The 27,856-nt window shown below is 29.6% G+C and overlaps 1 protein-coding gene across 1 annotated transcript; it reads right to left on the minus strand.

The window, feature by feature from the left end:
- Positions 1 to 1,513: 1,513 nt before the first annotated feature.
- Positions 1,514 to 27,856, minus strand: LOC111039489 (LIM homeobox transcription factor 1-beta-like). Its single transcript, XM_022323028.1, has 7 exons — positions 27,838 to 27,856; positions 23,529 to 23,784; positions 11,654 to 11,880; positions 11,114 to 11,286; positions 8,705 to 8,888; positions 5,518 to 5,700; positions 1,514 to 1,879 (listed from the first exon to the last, which is right to left on the minus strand). Exons 1-7 carry the CDS (start codon positions 27,854 to 27,856, stop codon positions 1,677 to 1,679), a joined length of 1,245 nt encoding a protein of 414 aa, XP_022178720.1. The 3' UTR covers positions 1,514 to 1,676.

Genomic DNA, 27,856 nt, shown 5'->3' on the forward strand with positions numbered 1-27,856 from the left:
AATGAATAGAGACCTAAAGACTAAATAGTGTTGATAGTTGAGTCTTCCTAAATCAATAGGATAAATATTAAACTAAAAAATTGTACATTATAGAATATAGTATTAGTATACTCACCGAAGTGTGAATACAAGCAAACTTTTATCGGATCATTTAAACATGCGATGAGTTTGCCACGTGTGCATGTATACAATAATAATGAGACAACCTTACAATTGATAAAATTTGCTGGTTTTTTCGCCATTCGTCAGCCGATCGTACATATTAGTTATTACGCATTGAAAATATCGTGCTCCCGGCGTAGTCACAACAAGGGTTGATTTTTACTATTATTTATTCCGATCGCATAAAACGTTCTCGTGCGTTGACGATGTCACGGTTTTTGTCACTATACGCACGAAAATCCGCGTGACATCCATGTACCCAGAGCATAATATGCAGCTCATCCCACTCGACGTATATATAATATCATAGAACATAACAATAATAATAAAAATAATAATAATAATAATAATGCATTATCTTTTGTCGAGTTTTACGGGCAGCTGCTATTGGTGTGTAATGCGATTATACCGCCCGACCGTCCGGGGCCCGAAAAAAACAATGACCGTTGCGCCGAGGACGACTGCAAAATACGCTCTGCTGATGCGTCGTCGTCGGTGCGCGTTGTCCGTCTATATGTGCATATCGCGGGGGGACCGCCACCACCTGCAACCAGTGATGTCCCTACGCCATCGGACGCGGCGGGGCGCACCTGTTTACCGACTGTTTATGATATTATACATGTCGTCGTGTACAACCCGAATCGTGAATACGAATACGAATTTTGTTTTGTTTTTTTCATATTTTCAACCCTCCCCCCCATCGCCGGATGATCATTACAATATAATATAGTATAGTATGATATAGGACAGCAGTATTTTCGACTCGTCGCTGTGCACCATCCGCGCTACCACCGATTAGCCCGGATCTCGGATCGCCGGCACGTACGCGGAAAAGATATTTAACAAACTCATGGCTTAAAATTCAAAATATCCATTATCACCAGAAACAATCAGCTGGTTTATTATTTTATATTATTTTTTTTTACGTCCGTGTTCTACTACTACTCAGTCGAGTGTCCGTAAAATATAATACTACTGCACTTAAAAGCATGACTCGGAGGTTTAATTTTGTTTTTATGTCCATCATTTTATCGCTTTTTATATTTACTCGTCAGTCGACTAGATTTTCATTGTCTTGTAGGGCTGACCAACTCGAATTCGGTGGTTTCGTGTATAATGTTTTAGACATTGACGGGACTTCAGGACACGCTGCACCCAGTGCACGTACTGTATCCGCTACACAGACAACATTATATTGTGTGAAATTACCTTTTATCTATATACTTGAAAATGTGCATTAGATAAACCTAAAACTATAATAAGAAATAATAATTAATACGGTTTTATAAAAAGTAAGTAAAACTGATTTTTTACACTATGAATTGATAAATAATAAATTCTGAATTGTAAATAATTGTAATAATTGTTTTTTTTTATTTAATCTATTAAATAACAATAAATGGTTTTGCCAAATTAACACAGTTACAAGTCAACTTAAGTCTTAAGCACATTCAAAATAAATACAATACAATTGTGATGAATAAAATATTAATAATAATATATCAATTTTTTTATTATTGGTGTTCGTCTAGCTGTAATGAACTGGCGTCGTCAGATATATTGTTACAAAAATATGACGCTTGCATTGAGTACAGTCGGTCGATAGGGTTTGATCCACATCGAATAACAGTCTCCTGTGATACGAAACCGCCATAAATATGTTTGGGTATCGTTATATCTGGTGTTAAGTAATTTGGTTCTTGGCGGTTGTTCAAGTCTAAAAAAAATATTTATGAATTATAATATACAATAAATAATAATATAGGCAAGTATCTAAACAATTGTACGACTATGAAAGTAATTAACTCAGTCATTAAAAGTAAGGTTCATTTTTTCCCCATTTAAGTTGACTTATAAAATAGACGGTAGCTATAAATAATACTGTCAGCCAGATAAATAATTAGTCAAAGTTATCAATATAAAAAATTAAAACTAAAAATATTTATTCATATAGGTAAAATAAATATTTAAGTAAAATAGAAGTTTGTGTAACAGATAGTGAAAAAAATATTTGGTACTTATAACAACACATGATTGGTATCATTTTTTTTTTTATTCATATCATAAAAAATATAAAACACTGGCAATATCTTTTTGCCTGTTTTTATCAAATTGGCAAATTATGTAATCATTGTTTAATCCATACAATATTATTTGTTGTCTTATTTCTATTTTATTCTTGTCTCTCTGTTAACATAAATTATTGTTATTTAAAAGTCTGCATGACAAAAATAAATGAAATATTTTATTCGCACGAGTCACGGGTACACTATAATTATATTTAGTATAAACATTTGAAAATCTTACATGAACTTTAATATAAGCTATTTAAAATTGATAATTTTAATAACAATATAATTTATTTCCAAAGATATGCAAGTAATTATTAATTACAAATTAAAATTCTTTTGAAAATATATAAAGTGAAATTAGATCGGTACTCAATAACATTATTGAAAAGCTCAAAGAGATCAAACAGCAATAAACACTGGGTGACAAATATATTTAATTTCAAACAGTCAATGAAATTTGAGCGGTTGTCTCAAATATCATTTAAGAACTTAATGAAAAGTTGTTCAAGATGGATAAATTAGTTAATTTATTGTTGTCTAGTTCTGATACAGCAATACATAAGAAAATTAAGTAGTTTTATAAAAAAAAAAAATTGATACCTAGGTGGGTACTAGAAAAGACAACAACAATTTTTTTTTCTATATTAATTTAATATACCTAGCTATTTAACCATAAGTATATATAGTATGTAACAGATTTCTTTTAGTTTTGATAACAGTATCATAATAATAAATATTAAATTACATATTTGTATTATCTTTATTTTTTCGAATTTCAATAAAATGTTACAATAATTTCTTTGAATATTTATGACAAAAGCAAAATTACTTAAAGTAAATGTTTTATACTATCTATTACGAAATATATTCCTTCAATATTTTCTATATAATAAAACGCTAATAACGTTCCATTTGTCCAATAAACGAGTACTAAATAAAATGTTCTAAATGTAGATACCTACTCGAATTGCACATAGTATTACACAACAGAGATTCATCACGTTTAGGTTATATATAACATTATAACTAACATAGTTTAGGAATACAAGTAATACAACATCAGTACGGACCAATTATTTAAGTTATGACTTATGATGGTATAGAGTTAGGTATGACGATAAATTAATAATTTGAGTTTGTTTAAACTTTGGTGGTTTGGTTACATTATTATTATCTTACCTACACTGTTCGTCAACATTTGCAATCAAATGGTGTTTTTAAACGTATAATTTTGAAGGAACTTACAGAAATTACTGAAATATAATGGTTATTAGATTCGAAAAGAATTAAAAATATTTAACAAATACTATTTTAATACATATATTTTAATTTTGAATAATATTTAAATACATTTAACAAGATTGAAAATCGTTAAAGTATTTTTTCAAAAATCTTCGTACCAAGATTGTGTTTGAAAGTCTACGTTCAATGGAAAGACTAATTCAGTTAATAATGGTATAGCAAAATGTTCAACTAAAAATAAACAAAGTAAATACTATAAAACGGTTTAAATTTTTTGAATATCATATTAGTATCATATTATGTATTGCCGCAATAATATTAAGAACTATATGTCTATATAACATATTTTTCACTACGAATAACCTATTACAGTACTGTGCCATTAACTGTATGATTTTTTTTTTCTTTGCTATCTATGAATTGTACTTTAAATCCTCCAAGGGAAGATACCTACTGGAAAAATAGAAAAAAAATATTGTTGCAATATTTGTGGATTTAAATTATACAATTCATACAATTCGTAACATTTAATAAATATCTAAATTACTTAATACTGTAAAATAGTGTATATTATTATTATGTATCTTTTAATAGATTTATTGTATGACCAACACATTGTTGTATTAACCATTTGGAAACATAAACCATACAATTTATATCTACCAATCTATTAATAGTTTAAATGCAATAACAATTAGGACAAAATATGTCAAAACGAGTATTCTTTGCAACTGGCCTGCGACTGAGGAAAATAAAAACTAAAAGAGAAATAAACGTCATTGTTACGTCTATATTTGTATAAGCTAGAACTCGTCATTGGCGTGCACGCCTGAGACTACGGGGAAACGAGGTGTCGTATGTGGGTGTGTGTGTTTGTGTGTGTGTGTGTATGTGTGTGTGTGTGTGGAGGTCACACCGCAGGAAGTCCCCGCGGGCGTTAATACGCACGTTTATTATTTTCTTCTCTTGGCAAAATGATCGGAGGTTAGGTCGACGGAGAGGGTGTGGTGGCGTCGGGGAGTGTACGCGTGTCACCCACCCGCGTCTTTATTGGTCACTACCACCCCTCGTCTACCACTATGGGCTACGTTTCCCCCTCTACAAATCCCTTTGACAGCTATAAAACCGGTGGTGCGGGGACGAGGGATTATCCCCCCTGTTCGTATATAGCCTTCGATCACAGCGGGCGCGGGTTTAATATTAAATTCTTCAGACTAGGACGGGCATTATAAAGGGAAGTGTGGGGTGGGGTTAAGGGTTTTGTATGGGAACCATTACAAATAACGCGGGAGCTTTAAGACGCCAGTGCATGCTGGGGAGAGGAGAATCTTCAGGGGAAAGTCGTTTCTTCCTTTTTTCCCCTTTTTCCTTTTTCTTTTCTTTTTTTTTCTCCCTTTACTCTATACGCGTACTCCCCTTTAGCTAAATGCTTTCTAGGTCTTGGCTTTTATATTTGCAACCGAAAGAGCAGAAGGGAAAATTCAGTTAGTGTATATATATATATTATATATAGCATCATCGCATCGCATCAGGGCGACGAATATATACCACCAAGACCGAATTGTCGATATGACTTTCGTCGAAATGTATACCTACCATTTATTTATTTTAATTATAAATATATACAAGGACTTAAGGTATATAGTTATTGATATAGTAACTATAGCTATACATGTTATTTGTGTTCATAATGCTTACTTGGACAACAGTATGTCCCAAATTAAAAATGGGTTTTTTTAAATCTAAATTTTGTGTGATTCATCAGTCATCATAAGTAATATGTACTTTGATTTTATAATTTCAAATTAATGCATGTAGAATGAATGGAAATTATTTTAGTTTAAAAATATAACTAATTTTACTTAAATTTGTAGAGTAAGTTTGTTAGCAAATTATTATATGAAGTGTAGGCAAAATAGATAAGTATGAGGTACCTAACTGTAACAATATTTTATAGTTGATAAAATAATTTAAATACATTTAATCTAAACAAATGAGAAAAGTTGTCAATATCATAAATAATAAAATGAATACAACTTACCTTGACCAAATATACCAAAAGGCTGTTGTTGTAGAAACGAAGGCATGGAATCTTGTTTTACAACCGCAAGAGATTGGTGTCGTATGTGAAAAGGCTCATGCATTTGTTGCTGAGGTTGTCGATGGGATTCTTGTTGAGTCGTTTCAAACCTTCCGGATACACCATCCTCGCAACCATCAGAACCTAAACAATTATTTTATGTAAAAAAGTGCACAGGTCTTTTAAAAGTACCAAAAATAAAATACAGTTTTAAATAATAATTATAAAAATATTCAAATATAGTAAGTACATTATTTTGCAAAAGTTTAAATAAGAGAGAAGATATTATACATGTGGTGACACACTTAAATAACACTTAAAAAGAGTTATTTAAACAAAAATAATAAAATAACTTTTTAGATTCTGAGCGGAGCGATGAATGTATTGATTTTACAATGATGTGTATTTTATTTGTGTCTGTCATCACGGTTTGGGGCAGTAAAAGTGCTTTGATTATCTTCAACAGCAACTCTTCTGGTAGTAAATGAATCTAGTTGGTGCATTCGAGAGGTAAAAATTAAAAACTCCCAATAGTTTTCAAAAGCGACAGGAAAAACAAACAAAAAATTAGGGAAAAGTGGGAAAAATTTTCACGCAAAACCAGTTTTCGAAAAAATCGATTTTGGTTTTTAGTGTAACTCTAAAAAAACGACCGTAGATACATGAAATTTTTACTGAATGTTTGAGTTAAAATTCTCTATACACCATAATTTTCAAAATATACTCATATTTGACTCCTTTGACTCGTTTTGAACTATTTATAGGCATATGAAATTTTTGATTACCTATTACCATTGATTATAAATATAATCAATGCTATTACTTATTACTTGTGTTTTTTTAAACTAAAGTCAATAAAAAATGTTTCACTCGGTCAAAAAACGCGAAAATGTAATAAAAGGTTCCTCGTAAGTTGTTTTTAGTGGAAATTAAAAAACAAATTGTGCGTAAATCCACAATAAATTTTAAGCTCTTGAATTTTGAATTTTGACAAAATTCGAAAAAAACAAGAAAATTAGCAAATTATTTTTAGTTAGAAATTCATAAAAAAAATTTATTTTCACAACGATTTAAAAATTTAAATACAAGATTCCTTATAAGTCTGCCTACTTTTATCAATAAAAAAATTCTACCCGAAAATCAAATTATGAGCGCTTGAAGTTGAAATTTTTACATTGGATATTCACCCTATTTCTCATGTAGTGAATTTCTTATATAATCAATTCTTTACTTGATACAATTTTTACTCGTTTTGAGATTTTCTACCGGAAAGTCAAATTAAATTTTTATGAGTGTTTAAAGTTGACATTTTTACAACATTAGATATTCGATTCCCTAGTGTAACGATTTTCTTATTTTGTTGTAATTCAAAAACGAATAACTGTAGACACTTGAAATTTACGCCATACGTTTATTTTATCAATTCAAATACTTGAAAAAAATTTCAAGTACTGATAATTTAAGAATAATATTATGAATAATCCTAATTCAACTTACTGGTTACCGTATTAATATTTAATAATAAGTAATAACAGTATAAAATATCCTAGACTGACATACCGTATCCGCTCAGAATCCTTTTTCGTATGCACTGATATTATATGATTATTATCATTAAATTCAAATAAATGAAGTTATATCATTTAATATCATCCATTACAGCTACCTTCTAGACAATGTACAGCAGAGCGATATCCACTCGCTTATTTTAGAGTTGTATCACTTATTTTACTTACTAAATTACACTGAAATAGGAAGTTTAATTGCAATTCACAAATGTATTACAATGTTTTTTTTATATTAAATCTATGAGAAACATACACAATACAAATGTATCGTGAAATGCGTTGTGTAACTGTATAAGAACTGAAATAGCCATTTTGGTAGGTACCTATCTTATTTTTATACTCTTATGGGAACTTCAAATGTATCATTTTTAATCTATCTACTACTATGTCTGCTTTTCCCGAGTAACATTTTCCTGATTTAGTTCTAAACATGCGTACGCATTAATATTTTCGGGGAGACAAATAAGTATACTATGATGTTGGTAACTATTAAATGCATTGTGTTATAAAATGTTTGTCAAAACCTCGTAAGCATCATGAATTAAAAACCAACAATATAATTTGTGTCTTCTGTCAATTACATGATAAGATGTTTGTATGTTTGTATATTAAGTTAGTGATCAAATCATATTTGAAAAACGTGCATTAATTAAACAACAGGATTAGATATACATTGACACGATCATACACGTATCTATATTTTACAATTATAATTTATAATTTATAGCTTAAATTATTCATTTTCTATCTAATCACTCATTTTGTATAACTCATAACTTCCACAACATAAATATTGTTAAGACTTTATGATGTTACACAAAGAATTATCGTCATCATACAAATTCATTCAAACTCAAAGGTATTAACTAGAGATTAATTACATTTTAAATTCAATAGCACTTTAAAATTATCTACTTAATTACTAATTATAAAACTTTATGACTGGAATTTTATGCTTGTTATTTGTTTTTAAACGATATTGATGTGTATACAATTATATACACTATATTTCATGAATTGATAATATTGTTTTCGATTATTTGATGTTGGGATAAATTATCATATGATACAGGTGATATACATTACACATGATGTGAACTAACTTAGAATGATAAAATTTGGTGTATCTTTTGTATGTTAGTAAATGAAGTAAAGTAATAAATAGATAGCCGAAAATAAATACGGGATTGGGGTAGGAGGTTTCTTCGGCCTGCAAATCGACAGAGGGTGGGGCATCTTGGTTTCCTTGGTAACACGTACGACCCTTGTCTTATAGTTCACGGCAGTGGTGGCATAACATCGGCTCTAAATTCCACATACATACCTAGAATTTCCGTTTGGGAGATTTTGAAAACTTAAAATTTTAAGTGCTCGAAAAAACTAATAGAACACAATATAACACATGTATTATTATGCATACATGTATACGTCACCATCACAGTATTTAAACAACATTTTAACCATTAGGTCGATATGTAATGTATTAATTATTATAATATTTATATATTTATAGGTACCTATAAACAAATAAACATAATAGGTACTAGTGTAGGCATATTATATAATATTATGATACTTACTGTATTGTTCGTCTTTTATAGCTGATTGTATAAGTCCACTCGAACTACACGAATTACCACTTTCAGCTCCACTACAAATATTATTTCCATTAGTATTATTGGATGTGGCAACTAAACTATTGCTATTAAGTTTTGCTTTTTTTTGGATCTTTTTCATTTTTGCTCTTTGATTTTGAAACCAAACCTAGAACATAAATAATTGATTTTGAAATACCTTAAAGTATTCAAAATTAAACTAATACAGTTTAGTTGTCTTGACTCATCATGAAACTAAATTAAATTTTTTACGTAATAAGTATCTGGTATTAGTATACCTACTAACATTTAGACACCTAAAAAATAAGTTGGTATAGTTTTAGTCTTATAAATAGCCAATACTCATTAGGTAATCGAATAGTAAATTAATTTTATATGAATTATAAATATTATAAAGTAAAACATAATACGTATATGGCTTACAAATATTTAAAAACTGTAACATATTTATTTGATAAAACAATAAGATTTAAATTAGTATTTTCGATATCCAAGATATTTAGTACTCAAAACTTAACAATTTGAGCAATCTCTTAAGAAAATGTACAGCATAAACTTGCCTTAATCTTAAATTTAACTTTTTACCATGTGTATTGTGTATAGTTTAGAAAACTATAGTGATATGTTTTGTAGAATTTTGTCAAGTCATTTTAATTTATAAAGTCGAGAAAAAATATGGTACTTATATATTTCAACACAACTAACGATGAACGGAATACAAACACAAATACATAAAATAACTGAAATGTACAAATCGACTTTCTAACAACTACTGAACATTCCACCAATACAAACTCTAATATTAAAAATGTATGAATAATAGTCGAGTATTCCAAAATTAGAATACACCATTAGTTACGTACGTCATGTTATATGAATATTTTTAAAACTTATATTTTAGTCAAAAAGTTTATCAATTAATATTCTTTGTAGGTACCTATAATAATTAAGATTAACAATCTGTACTGTTCAAACCTCAAACCTTAATAAAATATGCTAAATAATATTTTTCTATAGAGTAGCAGTTTATCAATATTTAATTAATACAGATAAAAAATAATCGATCCACTGTATACCTAAAAGATTATTCAAGTGTACCTCCTTTGCCATTGAGTAGGTCACTGCAATTGATGGATTAAATTTGAATTCAGTGACAAATATTTGGATACGAAACGGTTCTGAGTGAAGATTGATGGATCAGTATCTATTTCTAATGTTATTTTATATTATGCTCTTAATATATTTTTGTGATTTGATAGGTTCGACAAATTTTTGCTAAAAACATTGTATATAACTTTACCTATAACTCTAATTCCGACCTACCTATCATGTAGAATGAGAGTTAGTCGTATAAATAACTTAACATTAGGTAGCTTTTCATTATGTATTTAAAAAATAAAAATGTATGTAATGGTGAAAGGTTTAATGCCTCTGTAGTTAATTTATTTAGAAATCCAATAATGATAACGAAATTGAATGAAGAAAAAATCATTATTTTATTTTTAAACGCCCAATAGTTATTCAAGATTTGAATAGCAAACGTTAATAAAAAAAAAAAATGTGTAAATATATTTTTGATAAAACGTTAAAAACATAAGCACGAAAAAATCAATTTAAAAATTGAAATGTTCAAATACCTACAAATAGCACACGAAGATACAAAATATATTTTGTAAATTATATCATGTCTCGAAAAAGTTATTATAAATATTTGGCGATGATCTAAGTCTTTATACTGTTATTTCTTTTTAAACTACAATTAATGCATATAAACATAATTTATTTTGTAGGTATACTGGTGTTGTGAAAATATATTTACAGTTGTTTTTTAAGTTTTTTCCTAATGTTAAGAAAAATTCTAGGATTTTTCTATAAACAAAAAAATCACACATCATTGTATACAATTTTACAATAATTGTACATGTCTTTATTGTATTTTAAATACTAAAATAAACCTATAAATTATAATACTTTATAATTAAAACACAATAGGTGAAGGATTTTTTTGCAGAGTTATATCTAAATGTATTTAGTTCCCCATCCTCTGGACTATTCATAATTTAAATTCTTCTAACCTTAATATAGGCGTACTACTAAGTACAAATATAAAGTACTTGTCCATTAAAAATCAAATAATATACTATATATTATAATAGCTTTTTAATAAAATTAGTTATAGCTATCTGATCCGAGTATCAAATGTATCTCATGCTTACACGAGTACTAGATAACCAACACAAAACACGAACGCCGTTCCAAACGATTAATCACAGTTAACGGGGCAGTAAAAAATCCAAGTGTCTAATACAGACATCACTATTATTCCAGTTTCTTATTTTATGTACCTATTTAACACATATTGTAAAGACAAACCTGGACAATGCGAACACTTAAGCCTGTATCGTGGGCGAGACTTTCTCTAACTTTTCGACACGGTTTTGGACTTAGTTCAAATGATGCTTTAAACGCCCGTCGTTGTTGGGTAGTGAGTATCGTTCTGGGACGTTTAGGTCCACGACGGCCATCATGGTTATAACTCCAATCTCCTGTAATAATATTTCGTATAAAAAAATATAGTAAGAACTTGGAACATTTTAGCCATTGGAGACCCTAACTAGTAATTTAAAAAAAAAGTGATTGCTTTTACAGAAAGATAATTTATTATAAAAAGTGTATTCGACAAGGTACCTAGTACTTCATCTATTTTAATATTACAGATACAAAATATTTCTAATATTATTTGATGTTTGATAATTACTAAGTTAAAATGATGTAATTCGAAGAATCAGTTTTAATTAGATCTTAATTTTGATGCCATTATGCTGAATGATTATGATTTATGGGGTAATTAAAATTTTAAATTTCAATCCATTCGGCTAATGTCTTTCTTAATACTGAAAAAAATTAACAAACCTGTGTTTCGATTGATTTCGTCTCTCATCATGTTCACCTCTTTTTCATAATCTGGACGACAAAATAGCTGAGAGTGCTTGATTACGTACTGATCACCAGTGCATAGACGTATACCGCACACTACACAAACAAAACACTGTTCATGGAAAACGCACTCGCCTGCTCGCATTACCAATTCACCAGCAGCGATATGATCACCACAACTGCCACAACTACGGTATACGCACCTGTAAAACGAAAATTAAATTTATTAAATTTACATTTTATAATAACAATCAGTATTATAGTTTATCTTTTGTTGACGACTGACTACTGAGGAGTCTTGGTAATGTCTGTGAACACCAGTTTGTTCTATTGGTCCAATTCATTCTCTACAGAGTAAAAAAAATCACTTCGCAATAAATAAAACCATAATAAACCTTTATCGGCTGTGTATAATATAGAACTGTGTAAAGCTCATCATTTTTGAAAAAAATGTGTGTATAGTTTAAATTAATCTAGAACTTTGATACCCCATGGTTATTTAAAAAATACTTTTTATGTTTGATGTGTTTCATAATTATTTATAAGTGAATATATAGATCATATTATTTTGTCATAAAGTTTTCGAAATTCTATAAGCCCCTTTAGGTTATAAGTGAAAATATTTTTAATGACTGGTAAAACATTTGGTTTTACGCAGTCAATAATATCTTCATGGTTTTATTTATTTCGAAATATTTTTAATATTTTGCGTTCGAGAATACAAACAATCGGGTTCCTCTCAAACAAAGCATATTATTGCGTATCTTTGAGCAAACATACTTGAAGTCAAAATGGTTGATTGTTTTTTATATTATCATTTTTCTGTTATACTTTAGAGTTTAGATTGTATTTCTTGGTATCAGTTCGATGCGTAACACTAAATATTGACGTATAGAATAAGCTATGATGTGGGATGTCGGATACGGGTGGGGGTTGAGAGCGGTTGTTTTATGATATCTTTAAAAACAATATCTGAGATTTTCGTCAAAATCAATAGAGTAGTTTTTTAGTATATATAAGCATTATAAGCTACAAACATACATTTGGTTTTAAGATATAGTTTCTTTAGTCTAGGTTATGTAAACTTGATGATTTAATGCATGGTTATGGGCACCTCATCTGTCCGAGTAACCAATGGCAACCATTTCTATACAAAAAAAAATATATATTAATTTCCGCGATTACTATAATAATCTGCAACCAAAAAAAAATTTCAATTCCCACCGTGAATTTCAAAATCCTATTGTTTGAGGACCTCCTTAAAATACGAATTTTGGAAAATCCTTCCTTAGTTGGTCTTTACATCATAAAACGAAACTATAGTCCAAATATCAAACTCATAACTCCAGCGGGAACCTAGACTAAGCAATAATTAATCGGTTAGTCATTCAGTACAAGTTATTTTATATATAGATAGATACTAATAAGTACCTAATAAGTACGGTTATCCAGATAACCTATGGTAATAAGTAAATTAATGCAGTATAATACATAAATACATGCAGACATGAACTTGGTATGAATTAAAATTTGTTTGAACTCAACACATTTAAATCGAACGAAATGCATTGGCTATTTGCTTATGAACACAATAATTTAACTATGCAAGTATATCAACGAAAGGTGGGTATGTCTACCAATCATTTTTCTATATTTCATCTGCACAATACAAAATAGCAATATATTATTTCCAGCATTACAGAATATATACCAAAATTTCATTTCGCAAACTATTATTTCTTACTGCACACACATTTCCCATTTGTTTAACCTCAGGCTGCTTAAGGCTTATCATAATAATATGTATGTGTGTGCGTGTACACATAAATAGATAGATAGATATAGAAATGCGTGTACCGCATGTGTGTGTATGTATATACATAAAAGTTATGTCGTTTGATAGGCTTTATAGAAAGCTACAAACATATTCCAAGTATACGCAATATACATAATACATATATTACATATAAATACAAATATGTACCTATATATACATACACGCGCGAACACATATATAGGACTCGCGGGGCTGTAGAGCTATAAAAACAAACCGCCTAATAGACGTATATATATCGGTGGAAGGGGTCCCAAAAAGCAGTCAAAAGTATAGTCGGTGCAACATATTGTTTTTATACATCGCATCATCGCGGATCCCTCCCCATTCATCTGCTCGACGACACTTGCATTATATTTATACGACGTGACGTTTTCACGGTTGTTACGGTAACGGTGGGGGCGACCCATGGAGAGAGAAGGACAATATGTTACAAACAAGTTCTATACTGTCATCCCTCTTTTTTCCCCTCCGATCTAAGGGCACAAATCGCTGTGACCGTCTAATATCTGCACCTGCTCACCACCCCTCTACTTCTTTTTTTTTTCGGTGACGTAAGACGTATGCGTGCACGTGTTACCGCAAAATTCAAGAATAAAATAAAAACGATTTATTTGCACACTCAAACTTATTATACGTGGGTAGGTGTGTGTGTGTGTGTGTGTGTGTGTTATATTTCTATTTTTTTCGTTATGATTTTATCACCGAAACAAACGGCTCCTCCCTTTTTAAGACCGTAAAGAAAAGAGACCGAAAACTTTTAGCCACAAACTGCGCCCGCCAATAAAATAAAAAAAAAAGAAAAGAAAAACTATCAATGCAGCATGTTTTTTTTATATTGACAGTTAGGTTAAACCTCCCCACACTCACAAATAAATTATATTTATATATATATACAATATTATATGATATAAATTATAATATATCGATGTGTGTATAGAAATTATTAATAAATTACTGACTTAATATAATTTTAGTCTTAAACATTTAAATTTGAATGTCATTAGTTAATTTTCTAGGTTGAATCCACCGCAATGATAATTCAGACTACTATTTGGACTATTCAAACTAATTGGAAAATATGAAAAAATTGTATTTAACAATTTATGATATTACAAATTAAAAAAAAAAAATAGTATAACATTTTAAAACTATTAAATTGAATTAGGTACTATTCATGACTCTACGAGTAAAATAGTGATTTGATATTTGATCGTGGACACAAAAACATAAAGGCTTTTATAGTTAAGTTAAGCAAAATGTGTACCTATATGATAAATATTGTCATACAACGAAATTTCCTGCACAATTTCCCAAAACCAGATTAATAGGAAATTGGAAAGTAACGACTTTTGAATTTATAACTAACGTGACATGCTATGTTTATTTATATCGTGACCTATAAATACATTTCTAACATTTCATTCACATTTTTAAGTGGTAATCCATTGTTACATTATATTTCTACCCCTAAATCTTTAGGGTAGTTTAAATTCGATCTTCTATTTATGCTCAATAAATATTAAATTTATAATAATTTTTTTATTACAATAAAACTAGTTGCTATACTACGCTGAAATGATCTGATGAAACTGGCTGCTATACTATTATAACTAATGGAACATGGCCAGTATAAACTTTTTTTTCAAGTCAAATGATTCAATAATTAGTTGTTACATTATGCTAATTGAGAATACTTTTGGAGACCATAAAATTTAATAATTTAAATTGTACACGATAAAATAATATATTTCCAAAGTAAAAAAAATATCTAGGTAATGATAAATAGTTAATATTACAATTTAACAACTAATAAACATGAAAAATAGCAAGTTATGTGAAAATAATACTGATTTGATGATGAATCAAAAATATATATAATTTATCAAGTATATAAATTATGTGTATGTATATTGCACATTACACATAATATAATAACGATTATATTCTAGTATATACATTTTTTTAATACTTAAATAAACTAATAAACAACAACATATTTTTTTCCAGTCACAAAGATTACAGTTTATGGATTTTAAACGAAAATATATATTATACGAATAATAAATAAAATATAATTTTCAAACAAACTTCATAGGTACCTCTTCAATATTATAAAATATTTTATTCATATTAAACATTTTATACAGAACATTTCCGTTTTCCGTGTAAAATTAATTTTGAAAAAAAAATAGTCAAACAATATTTGCTGCAGCAATATATCATGTATGGTGTAGATACCTACATATTATAGTACAAACAGTGGCCAATATATGTAAACGCGTTTAATGAAATTCATACAGCACCCTAGACGTCGAAAGGTCGTATTTATTAATTCGCGTTACGTCAAAAAGGGGTGAAATTCATACGAATCTCAATACAGTATATTATTTATGCGCACACATACCCTATCCGCATACGGTTCTGCGTATTACGCGCGCTACTGTACCTCTCTGTCTTCCTCTAATGGCAATTCAATGATTATAAATGCCTCGCTAGCCATTCCCTGTCAGCCGTTTATTAGCATAAAATATATATATCACCGCCGTATATGTATATACATTTTTTCCTTACATTATTTCCCCTCCGCATATATCGTTTCGATAGTAAAATAATAAAAAAAAAAAAATGAAAAACAATGAGTTCTGCGGTAGCCGAATGTATTGTGACGACAGAGGGGGAGGAGAACGTGACTTCGATTGCGGGAATCCATTCATATATTTATATATACATTTTTATCGCTCCCTTACTATTTATAGGGATTGAAAAAACACGTGTTTCCCGCAAGTAGGGTTGACGGGGGCGTTCGCGGACAGTGTATGTAGGTATATATATATAGTTATATTATGGTAGTGCTACGTCATCGAAACGCAATTCATGGAATTACAGCTTGTAATTGCGTAATTGATCGTTTTTGGATTGACGTTAACGAGACGACTGACAAACTGGCCGAGTGGTTAGGGACCTAAATATTCGACTCATTGATCTGTTAACTAAATTTTCTAAATTCAAGTTTTATATAAATTTTTTACAATACATTATTTGAAATGCATGTAAAAAAATATCTTAATTTGAAACAGTTATTTTATGTGGGTATAATACCTTGTACCTCAAACAGTTAAACCTAATACCTGCGAAAAAAGATCCAAATTTAAGTTACGGAATTTTACACAAAAAAGACATCTACCTTGGACGGAAATGTTTTGGGTTTAAAATACATAATACCTTTTTTAATTAATCTTCAATATCAAATGAAACAAACTCACAGTAAATCGTATTGTTTTTAAATCATAACTCTCGGCCAGATTAATTAGTAAAACCAGAAACTATAGTAAACTTTCAACTTTCATTCAACGCAATAACCTTAGTATAGGTAAATAATAATTGATGGAACTATGTACCTACCGGCTACCATATTAATTTACTATAAAAAGAGTTATAGGTACAATTTTGATTTTCGATTTAAAAAACGTGTAAAAAAGACCTACAGTTAACTTTAGAATCTAACGTATTATATAAACGAAGGTTTGTGTATAATAATTAATAAGATCCATTTTTCTATTCGCATAATAATCAATTAAATAACACATATTATTATCATCAACTATATTTTAAGGTACACATAGTACATGCGAGTATGCAATCATTATACTGCGGGTTGTTAGCGCTTGGGTGTTGCAAATTTCCACCTCATTATTTAATAAATTATATATTGTACATTTGTACATATATGTATTACATTGATATGTCGAAAGTATAATATTTAAAAAAGTATTTATTTCAAACTTCAATTATTTTAATATACTTCCGTTATTATATTTTTTATAAAAGACCTATCTGAAGTATGTATAGGAACGTTTTAGAGTATATTCAAAATATGATTGATGACTGAAAATATAAACACCATCAATTTAATGATATATAGTATCACGACAACCTATGGAAATGTTCGAAACATTACCAAAATGAGCAAGCGAATTGAACTAACATGTAAAACGTTTTTAGTCATATTTCATGACGCGTAGACATTCAAGAACGAAAATGTTTTCCGTTGAGAAATGTAATAATTTATTTTAATGTCTCTAAATCCCAGAATATTACACTATATAAAGTGTTATTTATGTTTTCGTAAGTATAATCAAATTATTAGTCCTATTACAACATATTTTCCCAATTTCTGAACCAAATTCATAATCAAAAATTATTCTCAAAATCATCAATAATTAATTTGTGTAACTAAAATTATGACAGATGCACCTAAGGGATGTTTGGTAGTTTCTATGATTGGCACCAGGTTTTAAATAGATGCATACGTGATTTTGATTGAAAAATTTATTTTGATATTTATATTCACAAAAATATATAGGTACACAACAAAATTCCAATATGAAATTGAATTATGTATAAGTAGATAATATTACATTCCTACATATTATTAAAATATATTAGTACCAAATTATAATAATAAATTGTTATGATTATTAATTATTTAAAATACGATATTATAATTGGTAAAATGTATTATTAATTTATAATAAAAATATAAAATTATATATATATATTACTTTTTTAAATGAGCCTGTAGTATTTAGCCTCCCCCCCCCAGAATTCTCCCCTGGGTAGTCTGTGAACAGTATTTGTTTTAGCTTTACTTAACGTGTGCCTATGTTAAGGTTGCTACATGGAACTTTTTGAGTACTCTTTACCTTTATACAAAAAGGTATTTTACATTAAAAGAAAATAAGTTGTATGTCAAAATTTTTCAAATATATTAGATATTAAATGAGTAAAAAATATAGTAATAATAACTTACGTGGACTCTCGTGAAATTGCACGGAAACAATGTTTAATACATAGTCTAATCATTGCAGTTTATTAAAATACTTAATTATCCCATCATACTAACTTTAAACGCTGATAAAAATAATTTTTGAAGAAAATTGGAACTTTGTTTAGATTAACATTAATTGATATCTTACCGAAGTAGTTATTAGTTACATACAACATAACTACGAGTATATGAAAGTTGGGTTGCTCGTCTTGTTCGAAAGTAGTCCATTGATGAAACTTTATGATTGGATATTTAGTTTGATTCATTTAATTATTAGATAACGACATTATTACGTTTTAATGCTCATCAGTATCAGCTAGGATAGTTCAGCAGACGATTTCCAGTAATAAGAGAATTATACAGTGGTTGTGTAAATGGAAGTGAGTCTAGGTTTTGATGACATTTTGAACTATAATAGCGCAAACAAGTCTTTGTGGATACGTGGAGTGTATGATTTGAAACATAGAACGGTGCTTTAGTAATTTTGTGGAGGAATTTAGATTACTGTTTGAATACAGTTAAATGTTTGAGGGCTTGGCTGATTACCAAACAAATTAAACTAACTAAAAATAAAACACATAATTGTAAAACCAATACATTCCCGGCTTCAGAAATTCGAAATAAAAATATATAAACACAGAATGTATAAGTATAATATATACTATAATAGTAATACATTATCCTATTATGCTATTTATAATAACAGTGAAAAAATTATTTGTGTCTGTTTAGTAGACATTAGACAACAATAATAACCGTTACAAATTGCAACTATGTTTCTGATTTTTGGAATTTTTAAAGATATTTTAATATAATTAGATTTTTAAAATGAAATACGTGTTATGTAATAATACATACTCCAATAATTATGATGCATTGACGTATTTATTGCAACTTCTAAAAATAAAATAAATAATAAAAAAACATGAAGTCGTTTTTTTTAAATTGGAGACTGGAGTCTAATCTGACCATCAAAAAGGCTTCATCTTTCAAAAATAAAACACACTCAAAAATCTATGACTATTAGGCGTCTGCGAGAACTTTTCCTGCAGCGAGGCAATTATTTGTACTATTACACTTCGGCCCGACATTCGTGAGTAGATGATTTTTTGAATATGCGTTGATGACTTGATGTAGAATATAGATAATGATCTAAATCTAAATTCTATCTAATATATTCTAAGCATTATTCAAATGCAACATGTATCACGGAGGAGGAGTTATCATAGTCCTTAATAATGGTTTTACATAAATTATAAAATAGATATACGACATGCCTATACCTAGTACCTACCTACTTGCTGATTACAATTTATAAAAATTGTTTTTGTTTTAATTTTCATATGATTCTTGGTCTTTTTCGTCTCTCGGTTTTCGCCATCCAATCCCGCAGACGGTTGACATATAACATAACCTATTTGAACGCATTATAATATTATGTGATATTATTTTCGACCGTGGCCATCCAAATCCGTGGGCGTGCTGGTCTATTATCGTGAACCACCGCGGATAGGGGTCGGCGAGGGGGTGATGTGTACACAGTCGTATTATTTTGTGACCGCGACGACCTCCACCGCGGCGGCTGATCTGTTACATATATTTATATATATATATAACGTAGGACCGTATATAATTAATACACATCGTCACCCTGTCGTCTGCGGTGGCGTAGTCGCAACGATGACGACGACGACGTAAATGAAGTCGGTGCGGCCGTAAATTTAATAAACGCGCGATCTGGGACGGCGGCGGTGGCGACGACGACGACGACGGCGATGAGGTATTAGTAGCGCCACGAGGCCCACCCGGAAGCCGTCGCCGACGCCACGCGCTAGTCATAAACATCGCGACCTGACGCCCTTACCGGCGGCGTGTGCGTGCGCGATCTCGGCCTTCGGGTCTGTAGCGCGTGCGAATCAATCGCACATAATATTATGAAAAACCTCCGCACACGACACGGTGAGGCGTCGTATGTATAGTCGTCGTTTTTATGGTTTATACGTACGTATACATAAAGTAATGGTGGTCGCAAACTGCACACGAGGAACCGTTTCCGTCGGATCCCTTTAGTCTTCTTTATTATAATGATTCGTGCGTTAAATACGAAACACATCAATAATGTATATATATATGTATATGCCACCACGAAATCGATGCGATAATACAATTATATTACCCGGTGATATTATGCGTATTATATCCGGGTGGTTTAGTGCAGGCGGTCGTGGCCGTGCGCGTCCAACCACCCCCAACCACACTCACCGTGCCAATTTCAATTTGATTTTTGTTTTTTTTTTTCCAACGATTTCTTACCGCATTTGAACCCCATCGAGCTTATAGCGATCTAAGCGTAGACCCGGTGGGTTCGAATCGCTCCGCTTTTTCTCATTCATTTATATCATACCCCTCCGTCCCAGAACCGTATTTTGGCGATGGTGTTGCGTAATGAAAATCGAGTTTTATAAAATGAGGTAGATATGTAGCTAAATAGTTATACGTATAGGTAATATCTTAGTCCCTACATCGGTAGTGTAATGATATGAATAAATTATTATAGATACACGAATATCAAAAGTGCCGTCTGTCACTTATAACTTATAAGATAAATAGTAGGTAAGCTATTTTAACTTTGACCGCAATATATATTTTATTGATTGTACTACACTACAATAGTCACTAGATAGTGGGAGGTTACAGATGAAGTTTTTGTTTGGACATATCATTTTTTTTCACCATCAATAGTTACCAAAAATATGAAAATATAAAAGCTATACCAGCACGATACAGAACTATATTATAACGTCACGCAAATCGCAATCAATATTTTTAAGTTATATGTAATTGCCAATAGGTACGGTTCATGTTTGATTTTTAAAATAAACAAGAGCATTACACCAATATTGGATATTTGGATACCAATTTTGGATACTAGTTAAAATCGTTAAAAACTGAAATCGGTATCGTAATTTAAAACAAAATTGAATAAAATCAATACCAGTAAACAAAACAGAAATTGAAATCGGAAATTATAAAAACCTATATTCAAAACCAAAAACGATATCTGAAAAAATAAATACCGATATCCAAAATCGAAATCTGAAAAAATGTTTTCGGTTTCAACTGTTTCAAGCCATGAAAAAAGACCCCAAAGTAGTACCTATAGGGTGAACTTCACAGACCAGGATGCTGTGGAAAGCCATGGATATTATTATTTACATTTTATAACATATATATACATGATCGAGCCGGATGTTATAGTCATATTTGAGAGGGCCACACAAAGCGGGCAGGACGAAAGTGAATTTTTTAATATGACGTAAATAATATGTATAGTATACATACATATTTTTTACATGAAAAAAATAACAAAACAAAACAATAATTCGGGCAAAATGCAGTTGGTGTGCGCTGGTTAGCGGGAGGGAGTGTATTCACCAGCCTCTGCCCTCTGGTGACATCACGCGCGCTGTGCGAGGCCGAAGTCCACAGGCCGAACATCGATTTGTGCCAAACTGTCGCAAATGTTTGCCCCCCATGTACAGCTGGCATTATATTATTAATCTTCATTATGATAAAATATAGTAAGCCAGAAATGGGCAGATCAAGAATGAACCATGATCTTATGGCCGTACATCATTTGCGCATCGTCTGTTTACCTGTGCCAAAATATCGTACATCATTTGCGCATCAGCGCTAATTATCGTTTGAGCATTGTCCGTTTTACCTGCACCAAATTATTATACATCAAATGCGCATCAACATGCTGAACAATAGAATTGTATAAAAAATAGTTTTTCATTGAAAATGTAATGATTTTCATAAATCATATGTAATAAACAAACCCATATAATTAAAATAAATTGAATAAATCTTCAATGTTCATCAATTTTTATTGAGGCATAACAATTTTTTTATCTTAGTTATGTTATTGCTAACTATAATGATAATCCTACACAATATTATCTCAATATTCTCAGCTTATCGGCCCATTAAGTGCCATCGCTGCTATCACAAAATCTCTCCATTTCTCTCTACCATATGCGTCGTCAAACATATTTTAAAACAGAAATATCTGTACAATATTTGAAAGTTGATGAATGAATTTCAAGATCAAAGTTAGAAAACAACTAACACTTTTGGGTGTACACCTTTTTTAAAATTCTATTGTTAAATAATATTGATGCGCAAATGATGTAAGACCTTTTAAACGGCTGATGCGCAAATGATATATAACCCAAAAATCGAACGATGCGCAAATGTCTTACAAAAAAGGTCTAAATTAACAATAGCGATGCGCAAATGACAACCGGCGTTGAACTTTGAACAAAATATGTGCCCGGCCCCTCTAATCACTAAACGATAGAGATTCGATCGTTAGTTTTTATCTCTTTAAAAGTATTAAGTATAACATTTAGATCAATATTTCAACAAGTTTGGTCTACAGTCATACAGTAGTAAGATTAATATTTTTGAATCCAATATTTTGATGTATACCTGACGTTGTTTGATATTTTGGTATTCGTCTTTTTAAAACTTAATCTGAAAATAAATTCAGAAAATCATTCTCTATAAATATTCAGTTCGACATATTTTCTTCTATTTATAGGTAAATATTAAATCAACAATTTTATTTTTTTATAAAAATAATTATTGGTACCGTTACTTGAGTTTAATAAACACGTTTTAGTTGTCAACACTACATTTAAGATTATCTAGTATTGTATATAATTTATTAATGCCAGATACAATAGATTTGCTAAATTGATCAACCATCAGTGCACTTTGAAATTCTTATAATTTAAGTCATTGGAACTAGGGCTGATTTCTGAGATTTAATTATTAATTTTTTATTCTTAAATTATTATTATTATTATTATTATTACTACATGTCTTCATATTTTTTTAGTTGATACTTATTTAAATAGATACCTAGAAGATTATACATTATTATTTTTTGTAGTATGTACCAATATGGTGTAGTAATGTAGTTTCGAGGAATACAGTTTCAATCTATTACAGCTAATGGCCTCAGTTGCTGAAGCTTAAAAAAAAGTTTCCATCTATTGTAGTTTTTAAAAAAAAATTATTATTTATTCCGGAAACCGATTTTTGGATTTTTGTTTAAAAAAAAATGCACCCAAGTCGTTATAAACTATCTACGTATATGCTTTTTTATTTCTACTCACTTTTCATAATCTTGACGGCAGTATAGTTTTGCGTTCCACACAAAACACGACCGATCGAGCTTCAACCCACATGTCGTGCATTTAAGGCACCGTTCGTGGTAAGATCGACTGGACACACGCATAATATACCTATCTGCAATTGTGCACTCACAATTAGCACACACTGTAGACACACCCACCGGCTCTGACGGATCGTCTCCATAAATTGGTTCCATTTTCAGTTTGAATACGCCTAAAGCTGTCTTCATCTCGATTCCTTTGAAAAACATACAAAAAACACTAATGTATAAATGTACAACAGCAATAAGTAATAACTAATAGAATATCTTCAGTTAAGGAAATTTACCGCAACTGAGTAAAGGTAAGTGAGTTACTTAAACCTATTTAATCATACGAATGAATATTATATTCATCGACAAATTAAATTTTTTTAATTAGAAAATGTTCAGCCATAATAATTACTTTCCGCGTAATGTGTATTTGTTAACGATGTAGAATAAAAACAGTAATAGACGAGCATCTATTGATGCGTTTTTAACTAAGAAATATAAAATCATGACATAACTTAAAGAAGTTCTCATCTTATGAGTAACTCAACTTGTAATACTAAAGTACCTAATAATAAATGCACTTAAAATGTCTTCGAATTTAAAATATCATACAAGAATTTTATTTTCTATAATTTAAAATCAAATTCATTACTGAAACATTTCTAATAAAGAAAACATTAAATATATTATAATTCTAATATGTTGTACCTTTAGACAATTAATAATTTTGAAACTGGTAACTACTTCACATAATTTATATTTACTATAATATTTACTTTAATAAGTACAAGTTATGTCAGTTACAATAGTTATATTTTATTTTATAGTATAGTATATAGTATAGTAAAGTTATACGTAGTTATATATTTATCCAAATTATACAGTGTACCTTATGTAGTCGTTATCTTGGTTTTTTTAATGATTATGGATCGATAATATAGGTTTTAAAAAATACAAAAAAAGAATTGTTTCTTTATTTTTAACTTGCAATTTTCTTATCACGATTTCAACATTTTTTAGCACACAGTTGTAACAGCAAAATCAACTCAATTTTTTCAAATGGTAACAACTATATTTTTAATTGATTCTTATATTTTCTGAACATTTCAATGGTCAGATTATCAATTTTGGTCCCCTAGTTTCTCAACTATACGGTCATCTAAAGTTTAGTAGTCATTAATACCACAGATTAAATAAAACAGTTTTATGTAATTTATGTTAATGCTTTTAATTGAAATAATTAGTATATTTCTTACGATATAGGTAGCATACAATTGAATTTTTTTAGGTAACCAAGGTATTATAATTATTATAATAATATCGGAAATCCGTAGTTAACTAAAATTAATTTTTTTTTATTTGTATTATTATTTTAATATTTATATATTTTAAATATGTTAGAGGTATGATGAATAGATTAGTTATACACTAAGTACCTATACTTAAATAAAACTATTGTCAAAAAGGTCAAAAATCTATAAAATAAAGTCTGAATTGCGCATTTGATACATCATAGTTTAGAATTCGAATGTATCCAATGGTTTTGGTTCGAGCTAACGATAATGATAAAATATTTTATTGTGTTGATGATCATCGTCATTGTAATAGAAAATATATTCAACTATGTTGGAACACACGTGCATAATGCATATACGATACACGTGCAGCGGTCTCCCTATGTAATCCTTTAATTCAGATGTCTACCCCTTGCAAATATATGTGACTTTATTAAATCCACGCCTGCCTGTAGGCGATATAGATGATGAGTTACCCTTCAGATGATGATTGACATTTATTAAGTCTTTGAAAACAAATTATTGAGTTCAATACAATTATTAATAATTATTCCTATAATAGATCATAAAATATCCAATAGGTAATAATAAAATATATAACAAATCAAATGAATTTCAATATTATTCTGATGATATTATCTAACATTTACATTTTATTAACTGCAGTTCAGTCTTGTGAACTCTGGATATTAATATTAGATAACTGTTATTACAATATTACTAATTAGTGTTTATATTAGGTTCTTCAGGTTCTTGGTAAACATGGCAACACGTAAAGTCAAGCCCACTTTCCAGCACCTCTTATTCACTAACGAATATTAATACTTCATGGTTAATATGAATTATTTCTAATGGTATAGATGATATTTCAGATATTTGTCTTTTTTGATTGAGTACGCCTATACTTTTAGGGCTTTAGCCATAGAACATACACTATAGAAATATTGATTTACGTTGAAACATTCTATATGCAAATATATCACATTCTCTTATAACTATAACTATATATAAGTAATGCTTTACTGATTCGATATGTTACTGTTTGAATTTAAAAATATATAGATTATAGGTGTATTTCAGACCTTGCATTGGCATATTTTATTGTGTTCAAATATTTTAATTAGTTATGATGAAATAAGTAACATAGTATAATATTCTAATATTATTTAATGTACCTAATTTACAAGTTTATATAGTCTATTACATTTTAATTACTTAAATCTTAAATCCAAAACTTATACCTGTCTGTTGAATATGTATTTTTCCTTAAATGTTTGACTTACTATTTGTTGCTAGGGCTGGAATTTTGATGCAATGTCATTTTTTTCCTGATGTACCAATACGTAGGTCCATAAGCGTTTCAGGTGATACTGATTATTTTAATATAGTTTTTACTTTTGCTTTTTTTGACAAATTTGACTTAAGATGCATTTTTGGGGCATTTTTCAAGTTAATAGAGAATTTTCCATAATTTATCTAAGTATGAACTCTTAATTATTAGACGATCTGACCTCGCTAAAATGTAATAAGCATGCAAACTCATTATATCTTATTTTATCTTGTGATTACAGGTATTTTTTTTGAATATAGTACGAGCATATCGGCCATGCACCTATTTTATCAGATAGTGTCAAATGTGTCATATAAATATGTATAAATTAAGACTGTTGAAAGAAGTTTTTTGTTTACAGAAGTCCATTATCCAACGATTATAAACAGCAATTTATAAAATGAGTTAAATTCTAATAAAATTTAACAAAAAGGTACCTATTTTATTATTTTATTATGATTTATGATATAAAACGAAATAGTAGTATGATTTTTGAACTGATGTTTCAGAATGTTTAATGCATTTTTAAAATTTTTTTTAACATTAAGATCCCTCCCTGATTTATTATACTTCAGCTACCTAACAGGTATTCATTTTTAATTTTATCTTGTATATTTTAATATGTTCTTTAAAACCATAAATAAGGTATAGGTATAGGTAATCAATTATTTGGTGCAATAGTATAGGTACTTTTATTGTACATCTATATATTCTATATACGATTTACATACTAATATACTATTTATGTAGCTAATAACAACTATTAAGGTTATAGCCTATATGATATGTAACTATTAATTATTATTACCTACATCATAATATTTTTTTATTTCATTTGAATAACTAACAAATAAAAATTGAAAAATTGAAACTTTATTCAAAATGTTTTCAATTATTAATCTAGGTCCTAGTACATATTATTTTTATTTTCCTAATACTTACCGGAGCTTGATATGATTTATAGACCCCCCCCCATCTTAATTAATCCCTAGGTAACTATCTCTTTGGTTAGTATAATATCATTGATAAAATACAGAATTCGGATAGGTACCTATAATCTATATATTTAACTTACAGTGCAGGGGTCTACTGTACCTATAGCAACGAAGTATTGGTCAGTGACTGCAGAAAGTAATCATTTATAAGCATTATATCTACACACTACAGTTACCTATATACCTACCAAAGTTAAATAAGTTTATCAATAGCCAACGCACTCCGACAGGCTATATTGAAAATTGTATAATAAGCCTCCTTATAAAGATAACTATAATAATATGTTATATATTGTGATAACTATATAGTTGCTAATAGCTATATTATGTTTTTGAGTTTCCAGTCTTATTTCGGTCATTTCGTGAGCATATGTCGATGGCCTGAACTCTGTGCCCTAATATTTTACTCATAAGTAAGCAGTGACCATCTCTACTACCTAACCTATACCTACTATAATATTTATAACCCGCACATCCCTAAACGGCCTGAACACGTTGCTTTATTTTCCACGCTCTACCCCCCTTAACGCACTGACACACACGCACACCGGTATACAATTATAGGTGTGGGTTCAGGGTTGTACGTATGCCTATGCACGTAGACGTATAGTGTTCATAACGTTTTGATTATGCGCTTACCTTTTGTTCGGCGCGTCAT

The sequence above is a fragment of the Myzus persicae genome, unplaced genomic scaffold (genome assembly GCF_001856785.1).
Source record: "Myzus persicae strain clone G006 unplaced genomic scaffold, MPER_G0061.0, whole genome shotgun sequence".
In the NCBI taxonomy this organism is placed as follows: domain Eukaryota; kingdom Metazoa; phylum Arthropoda; class Insecta; order Hemiptera; family Aphididae; genus Myzus; species Myzus persicae.